A 13,984-nucleotide genomic window follows, 5' to 3' on the forward strand; every position below is an offset into this window, starting at 1 on the left:
CAGTGAGAATCTCCTAATGACTATTCACTGAACAGGAGCAAATGGCCCATGGTTTGAAGTGGTCACTCGACATTCATTCATTCAGCAAACATTCGTGGAGTGTCTGTGATATGCCAGGCACTGTTTCAGGTGTCGGGGGCACATACAACAGGAAGTGGCCCACAGAATCTTTGATCTTGGGAGCTTACATTCTATTTCAAGAGTCAGACAAACAGAGCTGATTTAGTGTCATGTGATAAGTGCTATGGAAAAGAAGTGGGTTAAGGGGCTAGGAAACTTTACATCGAATGGGAGGTGACATTTGTGCAGAGACGTGAATGAAGCCAGAGTGTGAGCCACCCAAGCAGCAGCAGCAGCAGCAATGAGCCTGTGGTTAAAGCTTGTCTGATGGGCTCAGGGAGGAAGGAGGCTCTGAGGAGGGTGAGTGAGAAGAGGAGTGGGACAGATGTGACTGGAGAGAGAGCCAAGGCCCCCAGGGTACTGGGCAGTGCCTTCTTCATCATTGTCCCATTGCTACTGCCCACACCAACCACAAACCATGGACCTCAGAGGCCCCACTGCCCTTTCGCGCTTCCAACACTCCTGCTGTGAAGGTCTGATCCCACTGCATTGGGGCTTAACCATTGCTCATTCGTCGCTGAATCCTGGAGAAGTGCAGAGGTCTGGAAGGCAGACAATGCTGCTCTTTTCACTCACTGCCAGTCTTTTAAATGTTGAAATGTAAGCAGCTTGACCGGGCTTCTGTGCTTAATTTTGAGACTGCCTAGAACCTTAGTGCAAACTGGGAAAAAAGGTGGTTCCTCTAGATGTAGCCCTATAGGCACACAGCTTTGGGGAACAGATGGGTACCTGGTGAGGATTAGAAAACACAGTCCTTTTTCCTTCGGGTAGACATGGCCCCACACCGGAGTGCATCATGGAATTAAATCACCTTTTATCCTTCAGTGAGTGCTCTGGATAACGACTATCCCGCACCACCAAGTGATGGGGCCCTGTCCCACCAGACCTTTATTGGACCTCCTATTTTGGGAGTGAGTGGTTTGGAGCTAAGAGGTGCCATCCATCCCCTGTGGCACGGGGTGTCAGGACCAGAGGACAGACACGACACTGCTACCACTTTAGCTCCTTCCTTCCCATCTCCCCCTTGTGATGTCCAATCCCCCTAAATTACACAGTAATGCAGCCTATAATTTCCCCAGGTAATCTCAACATACAACTCTTCTCCACCATGCCCTGGCTTGCAATTATGGGGCAGAAATACTCATCCCTAGTTACACATTAAAATCAGTTTTGGAGTGAAAAGCAGAATACCGATCTTCAGGCCCTACTCAAGACCAGTGAAATGAGAATTCCTCCGACGAAGTCCAGGCAGTGAGTCTTTTTAGAGTTTTCTAAAGTGATTCTAATGTGAAGCCGAAGTTGAGAAAGCTGTTCTAGGGTTAGCGTCCCTCGGTCCCCACACTTAATGAAACGTAACTTACATCTAGTTCCTTGTTACTATGGCTATGAAACATTTTTCTCAGAAGGAAAACAAGTATTCTAGTCCAGTGATAGGGAAATGGGACCACACCGCTGCAGACATACCATATGGTTTTCCCCTGGTGGGTAGACATTCGATGGAGACATCCTCTTCCGAAGAGGTACCAAGGGAGGTCTCTCTCTGATGTAAGGCTCTTTGTGAATTTTTCTTTGTAGTATCAGGGACAGAAAAATGGCCAGCAAGATTAAGCCCAGCATTGCCATTAACACTATGAACCACAGCTCGCTGTAGAACTCTCTGCTTTTGTTCCGCGTTCCCTTCTTTTCTCCAGGCGTGGTTAGAACCAAGCCTGCAAAACCCAGGGAAAGAAAGGGGAAATGTTATTCCAGAAAGCAATTTTGCCAGCTCTGGCTCTGCTATTTGATAGTAAATTAGAACAGAGTTGAAAGCAGTTTGTCTCTTGGTGCTGGTTTGCACTTGTGTGCAGCCTGGGGTAATGGTTCAGCGGGTTCGTGGGTTATAACGAGACGCTTACAGCCCTCGAGAGACCTCGCTGACACTCTTGGTGTTGCCGCTCAGCCGGGAAATCACCACTGCCTTGGCAAATCCCCGGAAAAGATGGGAGGCGGGGAGCGATTTTTAAAAGGGTTACCAAAGTAACCTTGCGGGTCACCTGTTTCATAGCTGTGTGCCGCAGAGCAAAGTCCTTGGGGGACTGGGATCCTTGCTCTTACTGCTGCAGAGTCACAAACAAAATCACTGCTTGGAGAGCCGAGGCATCCTTGCTTCATGCAACAGTCCCATTCCTGATATTTTGTGCAAACTGGATTTTGACATATCAGATTTCATTTTTCATTATGATACTAACAGCCTGTGTTTGCTACCAGGTTGTCTTTACATGGCTTCTCTGTTAAAGAGCAAAAGGTCTGCAAACCATCACCCAAATGCACTGGGAAAGCTTCCTATGGAAAGAAATCTTTTAGTACTGGGACCACTTACCTTTGCTTGCCGTTCACATGTTGAGAGTTCAGTTGATGTGAGTCTCCACACATGAGGTTAGTATTAATAAAAGTAGCTTACGTTTAACAAGAATGCGCCTGGTGCCAGGCCTTATGCTTAGGGCTTTACAGGGATGAAGGGTGGGCAGGATTATTCTCCTATCTTCCCCACAATAATAATATTGTGGGGAAGATAGGAGAGAGGCTGACAAGGACCCTGCAGGACAGGGGAAGGCAGTGAAATTATGTCGTCAGCTTGGCAAGCTAAGCAGGGGTGCGGCTGGGGTGAGGGTGGGGTGGCCAGAGATCTGCTCCCATCCAGCCTCTTGCTGGGGCCAGCACAGAAACCTGGGGATCCCATGTGGGGGCCACACAGGCCGATGTGGAGCTGTGAGCCAGAGGCTGCCTATCTAAATCTAATACCTACAGCCAGGTCAGAAGAACAGACACAACTGCAAAGCCTAATCACTCACTGGACAAATCTTCCCCTTTTCAGCACCTCTACAACTTCGTGGACCTGCCTAGTACTTCACCCTCACACTCTCAGGGAAAGACTTAGAGGCCAAAAGTTCAGAACTGGGGTGAAAATATTAAAGGCAGGAACAGAAGGTGACTAACACTAAACTTTGAACTCCATGAGAGGAGGGATATAACTTTGCCAACCCTAACTCTGCTGCTGATCAGCTCTGTGATTAAATATTGGACTCTGACCTTTGCTTCTCCTCTCTAAAATAAAGGGTTAGAGTCAACGCTCCAATCAAGCTCCAGCAGGTTGAAATTCCCCTAATTAGGAACCAATGTGTGTTGTCTGATTAAAAACAAACCAGCCTAGGTTGCACACTAAAAGAGTTGTTTCCTATGTGTGTGGCGCAGAGAGGAAATAACTCTTTGGCTGTAACTCCAGAAACTGATCTGATGGGCCCAGTGGGCCTCTTGCGCCACAGCACGCAGGGGAAGGGAGGGCAGCCTGCCCGAGGGAAGCCTCAAAAGGGAAACAGCCCTCAGAACAGTCAGAGGAAAATGAGGTCTCTGCCACTCTCCTGCTTGGAGGCTGCCTTCAGGCAAGGGAACAGGAGCATTTTTAAAAGTTACATCATAAAAATTAGAACTGACGATGGATATCAGTTGGGCAGTACCTCGTGGAATCTGCCATAGAGTTGCACAGTCCTCAGAGTTCCTTCCCTCTGCTCTGCCCAGAGCCCAGCCTCCAGACACAATGGAAACCTCAATTCGTATTCATGAGCCAACGGGGGATTTCTCCTTTTCATGAAGACCTTGAAATCAGGATGGTGTCTCTTTATCCCTTCCCTTCTTTCTTTTCTAAGTGCCCCTTCATCTTAAGGGACTCCACCTGTGCATCGCGAGGGAGGTTCACTGTCAGAAGTTGGAACTCTGGTGGCTGGACCTCAGATCCAAAGAAAAACCGAAACCACAGCCGGTGTCAGAGTAAATCCCTCTCTGCTGATGGCCTGCCTCGGGGAAAAACACGCTTCCCATTCACCAACGAAACTAGACTGGCGGTGCTTAGAGGGTGAGCAATCTTGGTTTTCCAGCATCACTCAACACGTGGTTCTGGGCCCTGTGTCAGAAGCACTGGGCAGGATTTCTTTAAAGAGCAGATTCCTGGGCATCCCTGAGTCTGAATCTCTGCCAGGGGCCTGGGAAACTATTATAAACAAGCACACTGATGTAATTCTTATATGTACTTAACTAGGCAAACCACTGCAAAGAAAAGGTCCTGGGCCAGAAGTCAATAGAAAATCCGTGTTGGTGTTCTCATCCCAGTAACAAGCTAGCAGAGCATTCCTGGATAAATTCCTGTGTCCCTTAGACCTCCACGTGTCCACTTGGGGAAATATTGCAGTTGCTAAAAGAATACTGAATGAGGTCTGTTCTATCCTACCACTGCTATTAAATGAAATAAGCGATATAAAAGGAATTAAATGTTGTAGGAAATTTTATATGACATCCAGACATGTAAAGTTTGGAAACATGAATAATAACTTATTTTTACAAATTGAAACTATCCTTGACAATAATATGTATGTTTTACTGTGTTTCAGGAATTTTGGGCACGTTTACTCTTCAAAAAAAGAAAAAAAAGAAAACACTATATATGTGCATGCATGATATATCACTAATTACTGGGATTTAAAATAGGATATCAATCCCAAATCTGTTTTAATGGAAAAGATTTGGCATTTCTCTAATTTGCTTTTATAAAGTATCACAAATGTTAGATTCAGAGACGATGAGTAAAACTCAATTTAAAAGATCTTCCTTAAAAATCAAAATTGTATCCCTTGAGCTAAATTACTTGATATCAACGGTCAATCATACTCTTTTATGGAGGATAAAAGACACTTTCCAAATTTATCATTCTAGGCTTTGAATTCAGAAGATTAACCTTATGATCAACATGAATTGGCTGAATATTTTCTTTCTTCTTCTGATCTCTTCTCTAACTTTCTCTGTAAATCACCTTTATGTACATGAAATCATACAATTCTTTATTGACAGAGTTTGTGGTTAGGATAAAAATTTAATCTCTGGTCTTTTCCATATTTACAATTCAATATTTGGCATTTTAAGTGTACATTCTGGCCAGGTACAGTGTGGCTCATGCCTGTAATTTCAACAGTTTGGGAGGCCAAGGTGGGTGGATCACTTGAGGTTAGGAGTTCGAAACCACCCTGGCCAACATGGTGAAACCCCATCTCTACTATAAATACAAAAATCAGCCAGGCTCGGTGGTACGCACCTGTAGTCCCAGCTACTCAGGAGGCTGAGGCAGGAGAATCACTTGAACCTGAGAGCAGAGGCTGCAGTGAGCTGAGATTGTGCCACTGCACTCCGGCCTGGGCAACAGAGTGAGACTCTGTCTCAAAAAAAAAGCCAAAAACCAAAAAACAATAAAACAGTATATTGTAACTTCTTGCCTGCTATAAGTTCCATGAGGACTTTTACAAAAATTTCTGACAACACTTGGCAAAATTTCTTCCATACAGTCTATGCTAATATATTAACACCCAAGTATGCATGAACAAACATATCTGTGTTTCTTGAGGAAAAGGCATAGACGCTACACCAAGTATAATATGAGTTGTTTACCAAATCCAGTGGAGGTGTCATACTGGATCAACGGCGTCTTTACACTTCCTTCATCCGTTGTGCAGGTGACCTGGAAAACAAAGGCTGGACAAAAGGAAGAACTGATAAATTATGTGTTCACTCAACACCTACAAAGAGGGCACATGCTTTTAAAAGAGCAATGCATCACAGCATGAAAACAGGATTCCAGAGCAAGTTATGAAGTTTTATATAATATGCAAAATTATTTCTACTTTAAAAATATCCAAGAAAAAAGCTATAATTAGTGTAATGATAGCCTATCCATAAGTAATAGAGCTAAGGAAAATTAGAGCTTATACAGCAAAGGAAAAGAATATCGAGGAGTGAAGGATAATATACAAAGTGCATCTTGCTCTGCACATGGTTTAAACCCTTCCTTTAAAATTTATAGATGTACCTTCCATGAAGTGACGCAGAGTTTCTTACTCAACAGCAGAGCTCAAAAGGGATCCTAGACATCACATGGTCTAAATTGTTCTTTCAATAGCTAGGAACTTGAGGGAAGTGACCCTTGCAAGGTCACACAGATGGTTAGAGGCCTGGCCAGGCAGAACCTGCATCTCCCAACCATGAGGCCACCTTCGCTTCCCAACAAGCCGCCCAGGTGACAATGAATTGTAACCATGAACATGCGTAGCTGAATCTTTGTAAAAATTGTCTTAAGTTTCTATTACTATACATGCAATGCTGGAGCTCACTGCTCACCCCTACCTTATAGCCAAAATAAAATACCCACTAACTGATTCATGGTATAGTGAACATTGGCCTGCATGCTGATCACTAGAAAATACTTAGTACCTTGTAAAGCATTTTCTCATTTCAATTTAAAAACAAGACAAAAGAAAAGGGATGTGTAAGTAAATAGGAAGGAGGAATTCCATCTTACAGGGACAAGTTTGTTCTTTCAGGGGCTGATAACAAGGAAGGTAGGGAAACCCCTTACTCAGGTCCTTATGAATTAGAGATAGTCATTTTCTGACAAGTTTGGAGACTGGAGATACAGCAAGAAAATCTATGAAGTCCCTAGAAGCGTATTATTTTAGGGTAGTCATTGACTATGTATGGGTGCTGTTTCTTTTGTGACCACGACTTGCCCTTGGGTCTTGTCCCTTCTTGGGGACCCTCCAGTCCAGTAGAGGCAGCACTGTCCCCTAGAACTGCATTATAATTGCAGTGCTGTCAAGCTGCAAATGGAAAGGAAAGAAAACCTTATTTATCCTGAGCAGTAACTTTTCCACAAGAAGTGGGCACTTAAACCAAGACGTTTTCATGGTGAGCATCTGCTGGTCAGCTTTCAGATTTAACGTCTCGTAAAGCTGGGGAACACAGCACTTCCACACTGAGAAACAGGAGTCGGAAACTGACTTTTGTCTGCCGTTCTTGGTATGTAGAGGGTGGTGTCGAAGCCGCTGTACACGCGACGCCCTCCATCGGTTAACACGTACTCCTTCAGTGGGCCGTTCAGGAGGAAAGTGCCACTCCAGTTCACACACAACACAGACAAATTGCTGTCCACCGAAAATGGGGCTCGGTACTGAGGCACTGTTGGGAGAAAGTTGTACGTTCTAAAAAGGGTAACCTCTATGAAGGAGTGCAGGTGTGTGCTTTAAAAAAAGATATGAGCAAGGCCAGGCATGGTGGCTCACGCCTGTACTTCCAGCACTTTGGGAGGCTTAGGTGGGTGGATCACAAGGTCAAGAGATTGAGACCATCCTGGCCAACATGGTGAAACCCGTATCTACTAAAAATACAAAGATTAGCTTGGTGTGGTGGTGTGCGCCTGTAGTCCCAGTTACTTGGGAGGCTAAGACAGAAGAATCGCTTGAACCCGGGAGGCAGAGGTTGCCGTGAGCCAAGATCATGCCACTGCTCTCCAGGCTGGTGACAGTGAGACCCCGTCCCAAAAAAGAAATAAAAATAAAAATAAAAAAAATAAAAGAGCAAAACCAAACCAAACCAATCCAAAAAATAAAGGAAAACCAACATTGCTAGAATCCTTCGCTTCTTCCTCAGTGTTACGAAACAACCATAATCGGGGGTGAAAAGAAAACCAGTGGGAACGTGTGAAATGCTTTCTCAGCAACTTTATGCTTGCCTTAAAAAAATCAATGGAGAGGCGTTTTATAAATAAAACTATTAACATACAATGGATCTGCTCACCAACATAACCCTGGAGCTCATATTTTCTCACATTTTCCCTCTTTTAACAAGTAAAGTATCCTTCACACTATTAACTACAGTAGATAGCTATTTTTCATATCAAATCAATATTTATTGCCACAAAGCCCCAAGGACTAGATGAAGTTAATATATTTTTTTCTCCAAACCAAACTGCTTAGATGGGTGAATTATGTCCTTTTGGCACCCATTTATTTTTAAAGCTTTTTCTCAAAGCGTTAGTTTGTTTTCTGAGGTAGTTAAAAAGGCTTGCAAACAGCAATTCAAGTATTATAATTCATTGCCCTGACTAATCAATCAATAGCATAGTACATTAGTATATAATCAAGCTCAGGTCTTCTAAGTATTATATCACATATAGCAGCAACTTTGTGTGCATTTTACAGGCACATTCTCTTGATTTTTCAGCTCCTTACTAAAACAAAACAAAAATCCTTAACTGGGGCTCATCTTTTAAATGAATAATTTTTGTACAAACAGATGAGGGGATACCATATCATCTAGTCAAGTCAGAAGAGATTTATTTCATGAGATCTTATTTTCTACAAAATAATCAATATATTTGTAAAAACATTAAGATTCACTTACAAACCAAATTGGCTTTTAAGAAAAGAAAGGAGTGAGTAGTGAGACTAAATTGGAGGTGATTTTTTTTCTTTAAAAAACAATCCATCTATTTCTGATGTTAGGAAATATAACAAAATAAAGAATAATTATGCTTTTGTAATTCTAACATTCAACCATAAAGACATAGTTGATTCTTGTCTTTCAAAATAAGATATTTTCATAAAGCCATAAGAAAAATTTTCTGCAAAAACAAGAATTATCAAGCCCTCTTTAAATCTCAATGCTTTTCCAGCAGTAAGTCTGCCTAATATCACAATGGAATGCTCTGCTGTTATTTGTCTATGACTTCTCCCTGTCATCTTAATTCAGCAGATTTTCACTTTTTCCCTATATCATAACAGCACAAATAAAGAAATGGCTTGTAACTAGCAAGAAAATAGGAAGATAGGAGTCTTATTTGTCCTATAGGATTTGGAGACCTACCTGAGGAAAAAGAGTAAGCAATTAAAATAAATGAGAAAGGGCCAGGCCCGGTGGCTTATGCCTGTAATCCCAGCACTTTGGGAGGCCGAGGTGGGTGGATCACCTGAGGTCAGGAGTTCGAGATCAGCCTGACCAACATGAAGAAACCCAATCTCTACTAAAAATACAAAATCACCATTGGTCTTTCATGAATGCATAATTCTTACTTTCAAAATTGGCATAATATTCAATGCCAGATAGGGTATTTTAGGTAAGATTATAATCTGACATTTTCTGGAAAGCAAACATAAAATTAGTATCCAAATCTTTAAAATATTAAAACACTTGATGTATTAATAGTACATTCTATTTGGCAAAATTTAAGAAGATAACCAGATATTCAAAGATCTGTTCACAAAGATTTATTTTATCATATGTATTAAAGGGAAATAAAAAAACAACTAAAATGCCCCAATTAATTTATATATGGAATATTATATAGACATTAAAATTGGTGACTGAAGAGTTTTTTAATGCCATGGGAAATGCAAATACAACTGTCAAGTATAAAAAGCAGACTATGAAATTTTAGTTACAGTATCTCAGCCATATAGTTAAAATTGTGCATAGAAAGGAGATTAAAGGAATTGATTTTGCCAAAACATTAGTCGTGGTTGCCTCTGGGTAGGGGGATAATAAGCAGGACCTCCTCAGCATGTGACCTGTGCTGTTGCACAGGCCCATGACATAGAAGAGTCCTGGGCTTAGCCTGATGCTCTACTGTTGCTGTCGTGGAATTCTTAATGATTTTTCAGCAAAGCATTCCATATTTTCATTTTTTACTGGACTCTGTAAATTATGTAGTTAGTTCTTATAAGTACTTGTCTTTTTCTTAATACTTTTTGTGTTTGCCATAACTAAACAATAAAAGCACATACCTTATAAAATCTGAAAAGGAGTTATAGTCATTTATCTCATAATGACGTTTTGATGAAGACTGCAGAAATGATGGTGGTCCCATAAGAACATAATAGAGCGGCCGGGTGCAGTGGCTTACGCCTGTAATCCCAGCACTTTGGGAGGCCGAGGTGGGCGGATCATGAGGTCAAGAGATCAAGACCATCCTGGCCAACATGGTGAAACCCTGTCTCTACTAAAAATACAAAAATTAGCTGGGCATGGCGGCGCACACCTGTAGTCTCAGCTAATCGGGAGGCTGAGGCAGGAAAATCGCTTGAACCTGGGAGTCAGAGGTTGCAGTGAGCTGAGATTGTGCCACTGCACTACAGCCTGGTGAAAGAGCGAGACTCCATCTTAAAAAAAAAAGAATATAATGGAGTTGTCCTGTACCACCTCATATATATATGAGATATATATATATGGAGAGAGAGAGAGAGAGAGAGAGAGAGAGAGAGAGAGAGAGAGTCTCGCTCTGTTGCCCAGGTTGGAGTGCAGTGGCATGGTCTCAGCTCACTGCAACCTCTGCCTTCCAGGTTCAAACAATTCTGCCTCAGCCTCCCAGGTAGCTGGGATTACAGGCATGCACCATCATGCCTAGCTAATTTTTGTATTTTTAGTAGATATGGGATTTCACCGTGTTGGTCAGGTTGATCTCAAACTCCTGACCTCAGGTGATTCACCCACCTTGGCCTCCCAAAGTGATGGTATTACAGACGTGAGCTACCACTCCTCGCCGTCTTATCTTTTATATCAGATTTTTTACTGTACCTTTTCTATGTTTAGATACACAAATAACCATTGTGTTACAATTGCCTGCAGTATTCAGCACAGTCACACGCCCATGCAGGTTTGTAGCCTCAGGGCGGAGTAGGCTATAATATGTAGGTCTGTGCAAGTATGCTCTGTAATGTTTTCACGACACATTTCTCAGAACGTATTTCCATCATTAAGGAATGCGTGACTGTATTATATAAAAATGAATGGAAGCCCCCGACTAAATAGCTGATTGCTCTTTTCTTCACTCAGTTGCTCTTTTGCTTTTCCTAACAGTGCTACGTCTCAATGCTTTCTTAACATACTAGAGATTATGCCATGTAATTTACAAAGAAGAGGAGTAGCAAAACTTCTTATAAAAATGGTCTACAAGTGTTTGTTCATTTTCTGTCTTCCCATTGATCGCTTAACTTCCTCTAAATTGGTATTTACCCTATCCTCACATGAAAATCCTTCCTGTATTTGCCCTTGACTTCCATATAATTAAATCCAGTAGGCACTTTTTCTCAATAGTCATCTTCTTCAGTGTTTCAGTAGCATTCAATGTAACTGAGCCCACTCAATCTGTTTTAAAAGGTGGCTTCCCCAATTTTCAGGACAAACCTCTCCTGACTGCCCTCCCATCTCCCTGGCTTATGGTCGCAGCCGCTTGTACTCACATTCTTTTTGGGTGGTGAAGCTGATCCACTCGGAAGCCGTGCTGCCCACCTCGTTGTGTGCCACCACTCTTAGCTTGTACGTGGTGTAGGGCTGGAGACCCTCAAGGCTGGCTTTCTGCCCCAGCCCCACGTATTTTGTCTCTATTTGGCTGGGAGTACATGGGAGGGCTGAGTCAGGAGGGCAAGCCACGTGGAGTTGGAGCTCATAGCTAAAATGAGAATGGATACGTAAAGTGAAGACGGGTAATGGAATTAGTTTAACTCTCTCTTTTAAAACTGGTTCTATTTTGTGAGGAGACAGTTTGTTTTCATCGAGCTACAGGCTCTTTTGAATTTCCATTTGCAGAAAACTGCTTTCAGAAACACTTTATGTAATGCTGTTGGAAATGAGCAGCAGATGTGACCAGAGAAATGATGAGAAGTTACCATCAATACACACATTGTTGTTTACCCAGCAACTAGTGATCCTTGTTGGTAGAGATAAGACGTTTCCCTCCTTGAAGAGGAGAGACATAAATGGTTTTTCTCTTTCTAGTATAAAGAAATTTTTTTCTAAATGATTTTGAGTCAAGTGCCTTCTTTGTTCTTTCAAACAGTGGTTTATGACAATATTTTAAATGTTCCAATGAAGGCTTATAGAAGGAATGATTCCAGACAATTATTAGGAGAAGCATATTGAATACAAACACATTACATTGTCTTTTTAATGTAAAGCTTATTTTGTTGTTCTCCTTTCTATCATTAGTTGATTTTATGATGATTTAAATACATCACAGGTAACATGACCACTTAAATCAATTTATTTGTCTACTTTGCTATAGTTATCTGTTCAATAAGCAGGTCCTCCCTGTGGAGTGCTGGGTAGCTCCACAGGTTTGTAGCCCAGGTGCAGAGCAGGCTATACCATGTGTTCATATGTCTGTACAAATGCCTCGTTAGTTTATTCATCCTTCCGCCTGACCCACTACCTGTGAATGACACCATTGGGGAACAAGGGAGGACTCCACCGGAAGGAGGCCGTCCTTGAGGCCAGCGTCTCGATTTGTGGAGAGGACAGTCCTGAGGGTGGAGCAGGATGGGTTCTCAGTTCAACTGTTGGCCCTTTGCTGCAACAGTTGAAGCAGGTGCAGGCCTCTACTCCAATGGAGTAGTTAGTGAAGGGTTGAAGGCCATGGAGAGTCTGCTGGGTGGCCATGCCTTCGGATAGCTGTGGGAGGAAAGAAGGTTCGATGAGGCAGTGTCAAACATCAAAGATGTTTGAAAAATGTTATCCAGGATCCCACCTCCTACAAATGGAGTGCCATGCCAGGCACTCTGGGAGACGCAATATGGCATTTAGCATGGCATTTATCATCAAGAAATTACCAACCCAATTAGAGAGGTATGACAAATAGGTGAAAAATCTGATAATGTAACAGTTAAATAGAAGGCATAATATTATCGATTATCTATTACCATTAGGAAATAGCACAGAAAAGCAAAGTATTGATAAAAGTCTATGACCCTCAAAGTGATATCTTTTCAAAAAACAAAATCTGTGTTTGAATTATATGTCTGGTCAGCATCCACTAAGGTTCATATTCTTTTTTTTTTTTTTTTTTTTTTTTTTTTGAGACGGAGTTTCGCTCTTGATACCCAGGCTGGAGCGCAATGGCGCGATCTCGGCTCACCGCAATCTCCGCCTCCTGGGTTCAGGCAATTCTCCTGCCTCAGCCTCCTGAGTAGCTGGGATTACAGGCACGCGCCACTGTGCCCAGCTAATTTTTTTGTATTAGTAGAGACGGGGTTTCACCATGTTGACCAGGATGGTCTCGATCTCTTGACCTCGTGATCCACCCGCCTCGGCCTCCCAAAGTGCTGGGATTACAGGCTTGAGCCACCGTGCCCGGCCACTAAGGTTCATATTCTAACATGGTTACTTGCATGCAATTTCTCAGTCAAAAAATCTTTTCAGCTCTACATTAAAATCAGGTACAAGTGTTGAAGAGCTTGAAAGTTTCTCTCTTTCTCTGAGGGTGTTGGTTTTTACAAAATATTATAGTCTTCTCTCAATCATCTTTATAGTATAAACTTCTCAGTCTATTTGAGCAAATTTTTAACCTCATTGTGGTTTTAATAAGTACTCTTTGGAACAAAAGAGTTCAGAAACTGGAAATTAATTTTCACATTGACGTAAAGAACGTATGATTAAGAAGAGCTGTTCTTTTAAAAAATGCATACAATGTCCTTTAAATACAAATTATTTTGGTGTATTAATATTACCATTTTATAAGCATGGATAATCAAGGGTTGATTGTATTTACATCATCTATATTTATTGAATACAAAGCCCTGTAGACAATATGCTAATATTCCTTTAACATTCAATCCAAGCCTCCCTGTATGTAAGTTATCTGTTGAAATTGTGTTTCAATACGTGACACTCTGGTCTCAGAGGAATTCTCCACACTTGCCCAAATTGTTCCCTAAAATTGGTCTAAATAATTCATAGTGTAATACCAGGATCTGCACGATCTCTATACAATGTTTGTGTGAACAAAGTATTATAATCTCCACTTATTCATGAGAAACTTGAGAGTGGCACAAGCTGTACCACAGAGACAAGAGTCTTTGTCCTGCTGGCTGCTGGTCTCTTCATTTAAATAATGCAGGAACTGGTCTAGCTGATTCTTAACATCGCTTCCAGGAAGTTGCTTGGCTAAAGCACAATATGAAAGATGATATCCCCGAGCACTCTCTCCTGTCTCCCGTTGTGCCTCAAACGTATTCATGAA

The 13,984-nt window shown here is 42.0% G+C and overlaps 1 protein-coding gene across 1 annotated transcript in view; it reads right to left on the bottom strand.

Annotated features, from left to right (window-relative positions):
• Positions 1–13,984, bottom strand: part of USH2A (usherin) — a 775,604-nt gene that overhangs the window by 12,004 nt on the left and 749,616 nt on the right. The window contains exons 66-70 of the mRNA XM_064383503.1: positions 12,179–12,417; positions 11,211–11,419; positions 6,976–7,152; positions 5,590–5,673; positions 1,585–1,829 (exon numbers count right to left, since the gene is read on the bottom strand). Coding sequence (XP_064239573.1) covers positions 1,585–1,829; positions 5,590–5,673; positions 6,976–7,152; positions 11,211–11,419; positions 12,179–12,417 — 954 coding nt within the window. The remainder of the gene's footprint in view (positions 1–1,584; positions 1,830–5,589; positions 5,674–6,975; positions 7,153–11,210; positions 11,420–12,178; positions 12,418–13,984) is intronic.

Source organism: Aotus nancymaae, unplaced genomic scaffold, assembly GCF_030222135.1.
Source record: "Aotus nancymaae isolate 86718 unplaced genomic scaffold, 86718_ANA_hifiasm-v0.15.2.pri h1tg000032l_0, whole genome shotgun sequence".
NCBI lineage: Eukaryota > Metazoa > Chordata > Mammalia > Primates > Aotidae > Aotus > Aotus nancymaae.